The sequence below is a fragment of the Erpetoichthys calabaricus genome, chromosome 8, assembly GCF_900747795.2.
Source record: "Erpetoichthys calabaricus chromosome 8, fErpCal1.3, whole genome shotgun sequence".
Classification (NCBI taxonomy): Eukaryota; Metazoa; Chordata; class Cladistia; order Polypteriformes; family Polypteridae; genus Erpetoichthys; species Erpetoichthys calabaricus.
This window is the reverse complement of record NC_041401.2, coordinates 10747727-10761269: the sequence shown is the minus strand read 5'-3', so window position 1 is coordinate 10761269 and position 13543 is coordinate 10747727. Positions and strand designations below refer to the sequence as shown.

The following is a 13543-nucleotide window of genomic DNA, read 5'->3' as shown; positions in this document are numbered from 1 at the left end:
GCCAAGGAGAGAGAAGCAGACGGCGGTGGGCTTACCTCGCGAGTAGTTCCACTCACCGACTGCTCTCTGTGGACACTTCCTTGCTGCCCACTCGGGTTTCTTCTCGGCACGAGACGGACATTCCCTGCTCCCGCCTCTGACCAATCGTTGGCGGGAGGACAGGACACGCTGCCCAATCCCGTGCCTGCTACGAGGAGGGACCTTCGGTCTGCGGCCTCCTCACCCTCATTCCACACTCGAGGGCGAGGTTCTGGGCAGCTCCGCGGCTGCTGCGGCTGCAGCCTCTCCTTCCAGGCAGCTCTCCTAGCTGCCACCGCGCTCCCAAGCTGCCCCTGAAACACAAAGTCTGAAAGCAGACCGCTCATGGTCTGCAACTCCACATTTCTCTGCGGGGTTCGGTGCACGCCGCCCCTGCGGCACGTGGGTGAGTTCGCCTGCTGTGCCGGGCCTTCCACAGACAATTCACTATATGCAGGTCCGCACCTTGTGCCAGGTGCAGCATCCTGCCGACTACGCCACTGTAGAAGGGTACAGCCCGGACACAGACAGGCAGACACATTGCAGTCCATCACCCCACGTTTATTTACACTATTATTATACATAAGTCACTAAGTGCACCGCCACCAACAAACCCCAACAGTCTCCCAAAGTCCTGGCTTCTCCTCCAAGCCGTCTCTTCACTACATACACACTCAGGGCCTCTCCTTGCCGCCTCCTCTGACCTCGTCCACCTCCTCACCCGACTCCAGCCTTGATTGCAGGGCGGCGGCTCCTTAAATAGGCGGCTGATTGAGGGCCGCACCCGGCCACCTGCCACATGGGGAACTAAATGTTATAGTAGATGCTTAACTGTGTGCCACTGCTTCTGTAACGTTCATCCTAGCTGAGGCGTCAGCTAGAAATTTGGTACTATAGCAGAGGTTGGGCTATAGCAAGGAACTGCATCATAGAGAAGAAAGTAATTAAAAAGTAATGAAAAGATGAGTGTTCAGTCATGTCAGGTCAGGTTGGGGAGCATGCACTGTTACAGCATGTTGCCGCACCCACCACATGACGAAACAGCTCGGTATCCTGGTTGGCAGCCCCCAGGTAGACCCGTGGTCCAGTCCCACACTCCAGAAATGACTCTCTGTCTGCCACAGCCTGGTGTTACGTGGGCATCCCCTTGGCCTGGTCCAGCCACTCGGGTCCTCCACAATGAGTATCCTACGACCCAGATCACCCTCGGGTAATCGCGCCACATGGCCGTAGTGCTGTAACTGACGCTCCCTCACAATGCAGGTAATGTGCCTCATTCAGGACTCTGTGAGCAACACAAAGTCAAACCAGTGGCACCCAAGGATTTTCCAGAGAGACACAGTACCAAAGGAGTCCAGTCTTCATCTCAGGTCACTGGATAGCGTCCATCTCTCGCAACCATATAGCAAAGCAGGAAGCACCAGGACTCTAAAGACTTGGACCTTCGTACTTTTGCATAGATATCAGGAGCGCCACACACCCCTTTCCAGCAACCTTATGACCCCCCATGCTCTCACAGCATGGCGCAGTGGTAGTGCTGCTGCTTTACAGTAAGGAGACTGTGGAAGATTGTGGGTTCACTTCCCGGTTCCTCCCTGTGTGGATAGCGCTTTGAGTACTGAGAAAAGCGCTATATAAATGTAATGAATTGTTGTTATTGTTATTGTTATTGCTCTCTCAATCCGTCTACTGACTTCATAGGAAGAGTCACCAGAGTCATGAATGTCACTACTGAGGTAAGTAAACCTCTCGACGAGGTCGACACTCTCTCCGCAAACAGACACACTGCTGATGGCCGTGCACACAAGGTCATTAAAGGCCTGATGTTGGTTTTTATCCGGACCCTCAGAAGCCCAGACACTCAGACTCCTCACTCAGTCTCTCGAGCGCCCCGATCAGAGCCTCCATTGAGTCTGCGAAGATCACAGCATCGCCAGCAAAGTCAAGATCCGTTAATCTTTCTTTGCCAACAGATGTCACTATCAGTCAGGAACCAAATTCTACACAAGAGGAAGGGCTGAGGAGAATTAAATATGACATTAACTGCGTGGTTTCATTCAGACATTAGCCCCGTCTCGTCTGTAATATTTTTTCTTAATTTCAGTCAAAGTAAAAGAGGGAAATTTGAGGCTTCAGGTAGCAACTGAATGCAACAGATAAATTCAGAATTAAATTTAAAGGGAAAAACTGCAAGCGGATACAGAGGAACATTCAAACTGCATGTGGCCAATGAGCAAAAAAGGGTTACTGTGAGGCAGCAGCACTAACAAGGATGGCACCTTGCCATCCTAAAAATGGCTTAGTCACTCACACTGCAAAACCTACTACTAAAAATGTCCTGAATATACATAGTTAAAGGCTCTTGTGCCAACAATCTCTGCCTGTAAATTACCCCCCCAATGCGTGTACTGAAAAGAAGGTGGGCTGTCAGTGGTCTTGTTTGTATTTTAGTGTCTCCCTAATTGCTGGTGAAGTTTGGATTCGGCCCTTGTGTCTGACTCATCATGGCTCCTCTGTAGCCTTTGTCGCAGCTTCTCCCAGGGGGATACCTTTGATGCTCATCATATTTTTTTTCACTCATTTGGAAGCATTTATTCATGTAAAGTTGAGTAAAGACCCGAGCCGTGACAGTGCGCAGTAGGACATCTTTCGCATTTATTAAATTGCTGAACGCAAGAGGGTTTCGGTGTCTTTGCGTTTTGCAGTAAAAAGCAGCGATCCTGCGTTCACGGCACATTAATCACACGCCATAGAGAGCTGGAGAGCAGAGAAGAAAAGAAACATCAGACCAATGTTGGTGAGGTTGGCGCACACTTTAGGGTGCCTCTGGCCAGTCGTGCTTAATGATGTGACCAGAAGGGATGAGCAAAGAGAAGGTTTCAGTAATGTGTGTGGTATGCCTGAATAAATCTCAAACCCGAGAAAGACTCTAAGGAAACACAAAGTAGCTATTTAAATTTCCTTTATGGAATAAAAAATACGCATGAATGGTAATTTACTCAATCAAAACTAACCCAAACCCTAAGGGAACTCACCCAGAGAGGTGTATTTAATGGGCAGAGTGGTGGCTCTGAGGCCAAGGATCTGCGCTGGTATCCAGAAGGTTGCCGGTTCAAATCCCCATCACTGCCAAAAGAGATCCTACACTGCTGGACCCTTAACCTGTAATTGCTCCAGGGGCGCTGTACAATGGCTGACCCTACACTCTGACCCCAAGGGGTATGCGAAAACTAACAAATTCCTAATGCAAGACATTGTATAAGGCGAAATAAAGAACAAAAAAAAATGTCTCCCAATTCCCAAGGCTAGACATTCATAACCCTGACCCTAATTTAAAGCAGAACTCCATTTCTATCTTTCTATATAATACGCTACCATGGCTGTAGCTCACAAACCGTTTGACCTATTGACCTGAAATTTGGTACACATATACTACGTGATGTCTACTATCCGCTTTCGGGGGGATGATTTTTATTTTTATTTTACTTTATTGTAGAATCGACTCTCGGTAGCGCGCAGCAGGGCGGCCGTGTGGCGCATGCGTACGCGCATCATTCTCATTCCCTAGCACCTTCCTACCTCTTCATATCTTTAATCATTCTTGAGGCAGATTGAACACTTAAGTGCCAGCTTAAGTGAAAAATTATGAAAAACATACTACGTAATTGCAACACAAAAACTAACTTAATCAGTTTTAACGCGAAAAGATGCCGACAAAAGAAGAGAAGCAGCGGACCGCTAGGGTGGAGAAAAGAAGAACTGATCAGGAAGCAGCAAGCGCATCAACCTCTGAGCAAACGAATGCTAAACAGAGACAGAGGATGAAAACTATGAACGCTCAAGTCCAGTGTATTCACTGCACGTTATCGTGCAGTACGCCGTTACTGGTATATATATAAAATTCCTCCAAGGTGGTGCAGTGGTAGTGCTGCTGCTTTGCAGTAAGGAGACTGTGGAAGATTGTGGGTTCGCTTCCCGGTTCCTCCCTGTGTGGATAGCGCTTTGAGTACTGAGAAAAGCGCTATATAAATGTAATGAATTATATTATTTTATTATTATTATTATTATTAAATTCAATGTCTGTCTGTCTGTCCACTTTTCACAAGAAAACTAACGGATTGAGATCGGGTTTTATTCTTTAAATTGCTTGAACACTCCGGTTGATTTTGTGACTTCTCTTATCATTCTGAGTATCATAATTTGGTTGCGGCACCGATTTATTCGTGGTAATCCGAGAGAGACGCAGTGGGCCGAGGGGAGGGGGAAGCGTGACGTTAGGAGTGGGGAGTCGGGCAGGACCCTCCTCACTCACTCACGTGCCAGCCTCTGTTTGAGTCACTCTACCTCTTACCATATGTTGGAGCGATACCTATTTGTTTATTGATTTGTAAAGTTTGTCCTTTTACACTGCTATGCAGGCGGAGCCACGGGGGACAGCTAGTATTTCATATAATTGTATAATCTATATACAGTGGTGTGAAAAACTATTTGCCCCCTTCCTGATTTCTTATTCTTTTGCATGTTTGTCACACAAAATGTTTCTGATCATCAAACACATTTAACCATTAGTCAAATATAACACAAGTAAACACAAAATGCAGTTTGTAAATGGTGGTTTTTATTATTTAGGGAGAAAAAAAATCCAAACCTACATGGCCCTGTGTGAAAAAGTAATTGCCCCCTGAACCTAATAACTGGTTGGGCCACCCTTAGCAGCAATAACTGCAATCAAGCGTTTGCGATAACTTGCAATGAGTCTTTTACAGCGCTCTGGAGGAATTTTGGCCCACTCATCTTTGCAAAATTGTTGTAATTCAGCTTTATTTGAGGGTTTTCTAGCATGAACCGCCTTTTTAAGGTCATGCCATAGCATCTCAATTGGATTCAGGTCAGGACTTTGACTAGGCCACTCCAAAGTCTTCATTTTGTTTTTCTTTAGCCATTCAGAGGTGGATTTGCTGGTGTGTTTTGGGTCATTGTCCTGTTGCAGCACCCAAGATCGCTTCAGCTTGAGTTGACGAACAGATGGCCGGACATTCTTCCTTCAGGATTTTTTGGTAGACAGTAGAATTCATGGTTCCATCTATCACAGCAAGCCTTCCAGGTCCTGAAGCAGCAAAACAACCCCAGACCATCACACTACCACCACCATATTTTACTGTTGGTATGATGTTCTTTTTCTGAAATGCTGTGTTCCTTTTACGCCAGATGTAACGGGACATTTGCCTTCCAAAAAGTTCAACTTTTGTCTCATCAGTCCACAAGGTATTTTCCCAAAAGTCTTGGCAATCATTGAGATGTTTCTTAGCAAAATTGAGACGAGCCCTAATGTTCTTTTTGCTTAACAGTGGTTTGCGTCTTGGAAATCTGCCATGCAGGCCGTTTTTGCCCAGTCTCTTTCTTATGGTGGAGTCGTGAACACTGACCTTAATTGAGGCAAGTGAGGCCTGCAGTTCTTTAGACGTTGTCCTGGGGTCTTTTGTGACCTCTCGGATGAGTCGTCTCTGCGCTCTTGGGGTAATTTTGGTCGGCCGGCCACTCCTGGGAAGGTTCGCCACTGTTCCATGTTTTTGCCATTTGTGGATAATGGCTCTCACTGTGGTTCGCTGGAGTCCCAAAGCTTTAGAAATAGCTTTATAACCTTTACTAGACTGATAGATCTCAATTACTTCTGTTCTCATTTGTTCCTGAATTTCTTTGGATCTTGGCATGATGTCTAGCTTTTGGTCTACTTCTCTGTGTCAGGCAGCTCCTATTTAAGTGATTTCTTGATTGAAACAGGTGTGGCAGTAATCAGGCCTGGGGGTGGCTACGGAAATTGAACTCAGGTGTGATACACCACAGTTAGGTTATTTTTTAACAAGGGGCAATTACTTTTTCACACAGGGCCATGTAGGTTTGGATTTTTTTTCTCCCTAAATAATAAAAACCATCATTTACAAACTGCATTTTGTGTTTACTTGTGTTATATTTGACTAATGGTTAAATGTGTTTGATGATCAGAAACATTTTGTGTGACAAACATGCAAAAGAATAAGAAATCAGGAAGGGGGCAAATAGTTTTTCACACCACTGTATATATAAAATCCAACATCTGTCTGTTTGTATGTCTGTCCGCTTTTCACGAGAGAACTACTTCACGGATTTAGATCGTTTTTTTTATATAAATTGCTTGAACATTCCCTTTGATTTTGCGACTTCTCTCATTGCGCTAAGTATCATAGTTTGCTTGCGATACCGATTTTAATTGCGCGAATCCGAGAGACACGCAGCGGGTCCTGGGGTGGTGGTTGGCGGGGCCCTTCTCACTCACACGCCAGCCTCAGAGCGTACCTTACATCCGCTTATCTAGCAAACAAGAGAACTACTTCACGGATTTGGATCGGGTTTTTTTTCTAGAATTTGCTTGAACATTCCGGTTGATTTTGCGACTTCTCTCATTGCGCTAAGAATCATAGTTCGCTTGCAGGAGCGATATATTCACGGGGAATAGTGACGTCAGCAGTGGGGAGCCAGGCAGGGCCCTCCTCACTGACCTGTTTCACTAATACGCAGGTGGAGTCTGAAATAAAGGGAAAGCAACAAGGCTACTGGCCATTACTAGTAACTCTGGAGTCTTTCTATCAAACAGGGGGTCTAAAGTACTTCTCCACCTGTTTGTCACGGTGGAGTCCTATGGTGACGCCCCCCCCACCCCACACTCTTTATTTCATAGACCTGAATAAAATGCCAGAAATTTCTGCCATAGTCCTCATGTTAAACTGCCTGCCATATTTTGGACCTTGGCAGCGGTATAGAAGAGTCAAAGAGGCAGGAGGAAAAAAATTACGTGTTTATTCAAGTGTTATACAGTCATGTGCAAAAGTAAGTACACCCCATGGAAATTGTTGACGTTTTCATCATATACTCACCGGCCACTTTATTAGGTACACCTTACTAATACCCCCTTTTGTCTTCAGAACTGCCGTAATTCTTCACAGGATAAATTCAATTTAAGGTGCTGGAAACATTCCTCAGGGAATTTGCTCCATATTGACCTGATAGCATCACACAGTTGCTGCTAATTTGTCGGCTGAACATCCATGATGCGAATCTCCCATCCCATCACCTCCCAAAAGTGCTCTATTGGATTGAGATCTGGTGACTGTGGATGCCATTTGAGTCCAGTGATCTCCTTGTCATGTTCAAGAAACCAGTTGGAGATGATTTGAGCTTTGTGATATGGCGGGTTATCCCGCTGGAATGATTCATCAGAAGATGGGGACACTGTGGTCATAAAGGGATGGACATGGTCAGCAACATTACTGTGGCATTTAAATGATGCTTAGTTGGTACTAAGGGACCCAAAGTGTGCCAAGAAAATATCCCCCACACCATAACACCACCAGCAGCATCCTGAACCATTGATACAAGGTAGGATGGACCCATGCTTTCATGTTTGTGATACCAAATTTTGACCTTACCATTCAAATGGAGACCCATCAGATCAGGCAACGTTTTTCCAATCTTCTGTTGTCCAATTTTGGGTGAGCTGTGTCCAAACATGGGGCGACTGTGTAGAAAAAGTGTTGTGTGACCAGACAAAGATGAACCCGCTGTATCAGAGTGATGGTGAGAGCGAATTGTGGAGCAGCCCACGAAAAAGAACATCAGGAGGCCTCATGTCCTCCCTGCTATTGACATGTATGGTGTCACCATATCAAGATCAGAAGAGCTCTCTAAGGCGGTGGTCCTTAAACGTGTTTTTCTCGCAAACCAATTTTGACTTTTTACTTTCTCGTATAGGGAAAGTATTGTAGTCGTCCAAAAATTTGACCTCGAGATTTTGATGAATCTTCATGATTTAGACCTCCCCGAGTCTGAAAAATACCATTTTTGGAATTATGTCTGTGTGTGCGTGTAAACATGATGACTTGAGTTCGCTTTCACTTGGGTCAAAATAAATTTTGCATACAAGTATTAGATACAAAACATAGATTTCTATCAACTTTTGGGCTATTTCCGCTATCTGGTAGTGGTACTTTACCTTTCATTCATGCAGCTGCCGAGTCTGATTTATTCAACTTTACTTTTATAATAATTGTTCAATATATTATTAATTTAATTTAATTTGATTTGTTGTTGATGGTTCCTTAATGTACATAATATAAAAATATTATCATTGTCTTGCGGTTTACTCCTCAAATATCCATCCCCATATCTGAGTATACGAGAAAGTCAAGGGTAGACCACTCCCGAGTACGAACTGTGGTATCATCTACTCTGCGCGAAATGTGTGTCTGGGCTTTAAATTATACTGTTGCTCATTGGTTTTTGTGTGCTGAACATGACGGCGAACAGGCTGAGACATTCCTGTAAATCTTCTTGCACATATGAAGCATGTTTTGTGAATAAATTGTTTCCGCCATTCAAATGTTAACATAATTTGACTCACCTTGTGTTTTACTTATTGCTAGTCGCTGGCCATTTTGTTTGTGGTTTTCACTTATTTGTTGCTAAAACTGAGATCACAAGGCCTGGTCTCTGACCATGTTGGCGGTGGGCACCACTGCATGCACTCACCTGCATGGAAACACCTACTGTCCCTCGTAGACCTGAGTGGATCCTTTATATCCTCAGCAGGAGTCACCCCAAGATGGACCCACCACAGTGCACATATAAGAACAACCTTGCAGTACCTCGATTAAGACTTTCCAAAAGCCTAAAATATGAATCTCGGGGAAATGGGAGAAAATCAGATGCAAATGCAAACTCAACACAGGCGGCGGCCTGGTCTCCGGAGGTACAGACCACCCCTTCACCCAGTCCACTCTCTGTTATATAAGTGACAGGATAATCTGTGAATTTCAGGCCCTTATCCACGTGGTGGGCACACTCCCAGAGATGCACCCATTCATTAACTTCTCTTTTTTCTTCTCATTTTCAGGCCTTTCATGGAGGCTCTTCCATCCTTGCTGAACATGAAGTAATGCTTTTCCGTTTGAGCTTGGCGTGTTTCTGAGCTGCTGCTCCCAATGGCTTCTCAGCAGCGCGCTCGCCGGCCCAGCGCCATGAGTTCTGAGGAGAAAGCCTCGACCCCTCTGCACAAGAGTTCGACCCCAGTGCATAAGACCACCCCCTCTGTGGCGTCCTCTCAGAGGGACAGTAGGCAGGTGAGTGTTTTTTTGTTCCATGCTTGTAAGTGAAGGATGACGGTGGTGGACCCGTGATGTTTTTTGGTAGACGTAGGCTTTAAACAAGACTACGTAACTACCTGCACGTTATACTACATCATATTATATGAGGGTAAGGCAATAATTTTCTGTTCTTTTGTGGTAATTTTGTTTGGGTTGGCTGTACAGCTTTTCCCACACACTTGTGGAAACACAACAACAACAACATTTATTTCTATAGCACATCCATCCATTATCCAACCTGCTATATCCTAACTACAGGGTCACGGGGGTCTGCTGGAGCCAATCCCAGCCAACACAGGGTGCAAGGCAGGAAACAAACCCCGGGCAGGGTGCCAGCCCACCGTAGGGCGCACACATACACACACCAGGCACTCACTAGGGACAATTTAGAATCGCCAATGCACCTAACCTGCATGTCTTTGGACTGTGGGAGTTCTATAGCACATTTTCAGACAAATGATGTCACTCAAAGTACTTTACATAATGAAGAAAGAGAAAAAAGACAAAATAAATAAGACAATAGAATTTGGGAACACTAATTAACATGGAATAAAGTAAGGTCCGATGGCCAGGGAGGACTGAAAAAGCAAAAAAACTCCAGACGGCTGGAGAAAAAATAAAATCTGCAGGGGTTCCGAGACCACCGGGCCCCCTCTAGGCATTCTACCTGACATAAATGACCTCACAATCAGTCCTCATTATATTCAGGGTTCACATGGATGATGGTCATTTGGATTTCTGGCCTTTAATCCATCAATGTAGGGACATCACGGTGCTTTGATCAAGTTGGTGGTGTTGGCGCAGATCAGCACCACAGAAAACCGGAACAAGAACAGCAGAGAAAGTAGGGGTTAGTATGGATTATGGAGCTACCAGGAATGATATTGATAATTAAATGCATATACAGAGTGTCAGGATTAAACTAAAATGAAGCTCTGAGAAAGCCATGTTACAATAAAGAGCTTTTATCCATTTTTTAAAGTGCTCCACTGTATTAGTCTGGAGAATTTCTATCGGTAAGATATTTCAGATTTGAGGTGCATAACAGCAGAAGGCCGCCCGCCTCACCACTTCTTTTAAGTTTAGCTCTTGAAATTCAAAGCAGACCCTCATTTGAAGATCTGAGGTTACAATTTGGAGTGTAAGGTGACAGACATTCTGAGATATAAAATGGAGCAGATTATTGAATTTATAAATATATTATTGAATTATGTGAATTTCCCCTTGGGATTAATAAAGTATCTATCTATCTATCTATCTATCTGTCTATCTATCTATCTATTGCATTGTATAGCACCTTTAAAGCCTATGTGTCTTAACTTGAATTATACAGTGCCTTTTCATCTATGCACTACATGTACAATATAGTACCATTCATATCTGTCTTAACTATATGTAGTGCCTTTCATAAATATCTATCACTATTTATATTATACCTTTCATACCTATTTATCACTACTTGAATTTTATTGTATACCTTTTATATCTATCAATGCTTGCATCAACCTGGCACCTTTTATACTTATCTATCACAAACTGTATTTTATGGTGCCTTTAATATGTACTGTATATAACACTAATTGGAACATATAATGCCTTTAATATCTATGTATAATTAATTGTACAATGTATAGTTTTATTCACATATATCATTATTTGCATCATTTAATGCATTTTATTCCTTTTTTTCACTATTGACTATTTTATACAGTACCTTTCAAATCCATCACTGCTTGTATTGTATAGTGCTTCTCATATATTTCTATCACTATTTGAATTATAGTGCCTTTTATACTGATCTATCTATCTATCTATCTATCTATCTATCTATCTATCTATCTATCTATCTATCTATCTATCTATCTATCTATCTATCTATCTATCTATGGCTTTGTAAAACATAAGCAGTATTTTAAAGTCAATTCTAAATGGCACAGGTAACCAGTGTAGTGACGCTAAGACTGGGGTGATGTGCTCAGATTCTCTTTGCCTAGTTAAGATTCTGGCAGCTGCATTCTACACTCGTTGTAATTGATTGATGTCTTTTTTGGGTGGTCCTGAGAGGAGCGTGTTACAGTAATCTAGCCGACTGAAAACAAAAGTGTGAAGTAATTTCTCGGCATCTTGCAATGTTATAAGAGGTCTAACTTTTATTATATTTCTTAAGTGAAAAAATGCTGTCCTAGTAATCTGATTAATATGTGATTTAAAATTCAGGTCATAGTCAATAGACACGATGTGTCTGTGGTCACAGCAGTAAAGTGTCGTCCTTGACCGGTCACTTTCTCCTGTTTGTGTTCTAGAAATAAACATGGCCGCTCCACTCTCTGATTACACCACAGAAGAGCTGTGAGTAGTGATCCACCCTTTATAGGCTGAAAGTGTACCAGGGGTCAAAATCCATAGTAGCCCTTCAGCACAATATGGAGACAGCATTTTACCAAGGTGGAGTGTTGATGAATGAATTGAGAAGTTCAAAGTGATCAGACAAGTGTTAAGAATGAAGAAGTAGTGGGGCACCCGTCCACGACAACCAAAAGCAAGATCTTACCCTGATTCTTATAAGCAGACGCAGATCTCTGCCCTCTGCCATACCAGGAGCCCATAAAAAGCAGATCACAGGTCACTACTCTTATTTTGTGCAAATGGGGTGTGGAGCGGCCAAGTTTACAACATGAAAGTCTGATTAATCATAACTTTACCATTGTGTTCAAGTTTCTACATGTGCGTGGAGAAAGCTGTACAGCCAATCCAAACAAAATCATCACCAAAGTGCATATAATTATCAACTTACCCTCGTATCATATTAATTTATAGTATTATGGGAGGCATAGCAATGAGTGCTGCTTTCTCATGAACCAAGCTTTTCTGGTTGGAGTCTCACACTCTGTCATTGTCTGCATGTTCTCCAGGTGTTTGAATGGGTTCTCCTCCCATATCCACCAAAGATTTACAGATTAAGTTAATTGGTGACTCCAAACAGACCAGTGAAATCGTGTGCATAAGTTGGCCCAGCGAATTAACTGGCACCTTGTCCGGCGTTGTCTCAAAACCTTGTTGGCCCAGTGTTGCTGAGATTGGCACTAGCACCCTGCAACCCTTAAACAAATTATATGGGTGGCAGAAAGTATGTAGGCATGGTATATTATTAGAACATTAGAACAATCTGGACGAGAACAGCCCATTCAGTCCAACAAAGCTCGCCAGTCCTATCCACTTAATTCTTCTAAAAAAACATCAAGTCAGCATTTCAAAGTCCCTCAAGTCTTACCTTCTACCGCACTACTTGGTCACTTATTCCAAGTATCTGTGGTTCTCTGTGTGAAGAAAACCTTCCTAATGTTTGTGCGAAATTTACCCTTAACAAGTTTCTAACTGTGTCCCCGTGTTCTTGATGAACTAATTTTAAAGTCACTGTCTCGATCCACTGGAATAATTCCCTTCATCATTTTAAACACTTTAGTCAGGTCTCCTCTTAATCTCTGTAAAGGCTCAGCTCTTTTAATCTTTCCTCAGAACTCATCCCCTGTAGCCCTGAATCAGCCGAGTCGCTCATCTCTGGACATTTACTTGTGCTGCTATGTCCTTTTTGTAGACAGAAGACCAAAACTGCACACAGGACTCCAGATGAGGCCCCAGCAGGGCTTTATATTATATTATATTATATTATATTATATTATATTATATTATCCATCCATCCATTATCCAACCTGCTAAATCCGAACACAGGGTCACGGGGGTCTGCTGGAGCCAATCCCAGCCAACACAGTGCACAAGGCAGGAACCAATCCCGGGCAGGGTGCCAACCCACTGCAGATATTATATTATATTATATTATATTATATTATATTATATTATATTATATTATATTATATTATATTATATTATATTATATTATATTATATTATACTAAAATGTGTTTTGATCATTTAGGAAGGGGACAGCTGGGAAATCATTGAAGGACTCAAGATTGGCCAAACCAACGTCCAGAAACCAGAGAAACATGAAGGGTTCATGCTGAAGAAGCGGAAATGGCCCCTAAAAGGCTGGCACAAGGTAGTGTCCCATTTCGCTCTGATCACCACCTTCCTAAGAAATAACCCTTGAAAGTTTTTCATCTTTGTTGTATGTGATCTTACAGTAATTGAAAAGGAATTACTGCACTTCTGTATGCATCTTAACCACACTTCTCACACTCCTGACGTCACGCTTCCCCCTCCCCTTGGCCCACAGCCTCTCTCTCAGATTATCGCAAATCTATCACTCCTGCAAGTGAACTATAACTCAGTGCGATGAGAGAAGTCGCAAAATCAAGAAAATTATAGAAAAAAAACAATCTCTTGTTCGCT

General features: G+C 43.2%; 1 protein-coding gene across 1 annotated transcript in view; it reads left to right on the top strand.

The window, feature by feature from the left end:
- Nucleotides 1–13543, top strand: part of osbpl6 (oxysterol binding protein-like 6) — a 229441-nt gene that overhangs the window by 95470 nt on the left and 120428 nt on the right. Inside the window, exons 2-3 of the mRNA XM_028806230.2 lie at nucleotides 8945–9170; nucleotides 13128–13250. Coding sequence (XP_028662063.2) covers nucleotides 9033–9170; nucleotides 13128–13250 — 261 coding nt within the window. The 5' untranslated portion in view covers nucleotides 8945–9032. The remainder of the gene's footprint in view (nucleotides 1–8944; nucleotides 9171–13127; nucleotides 13251–13543) is intronic.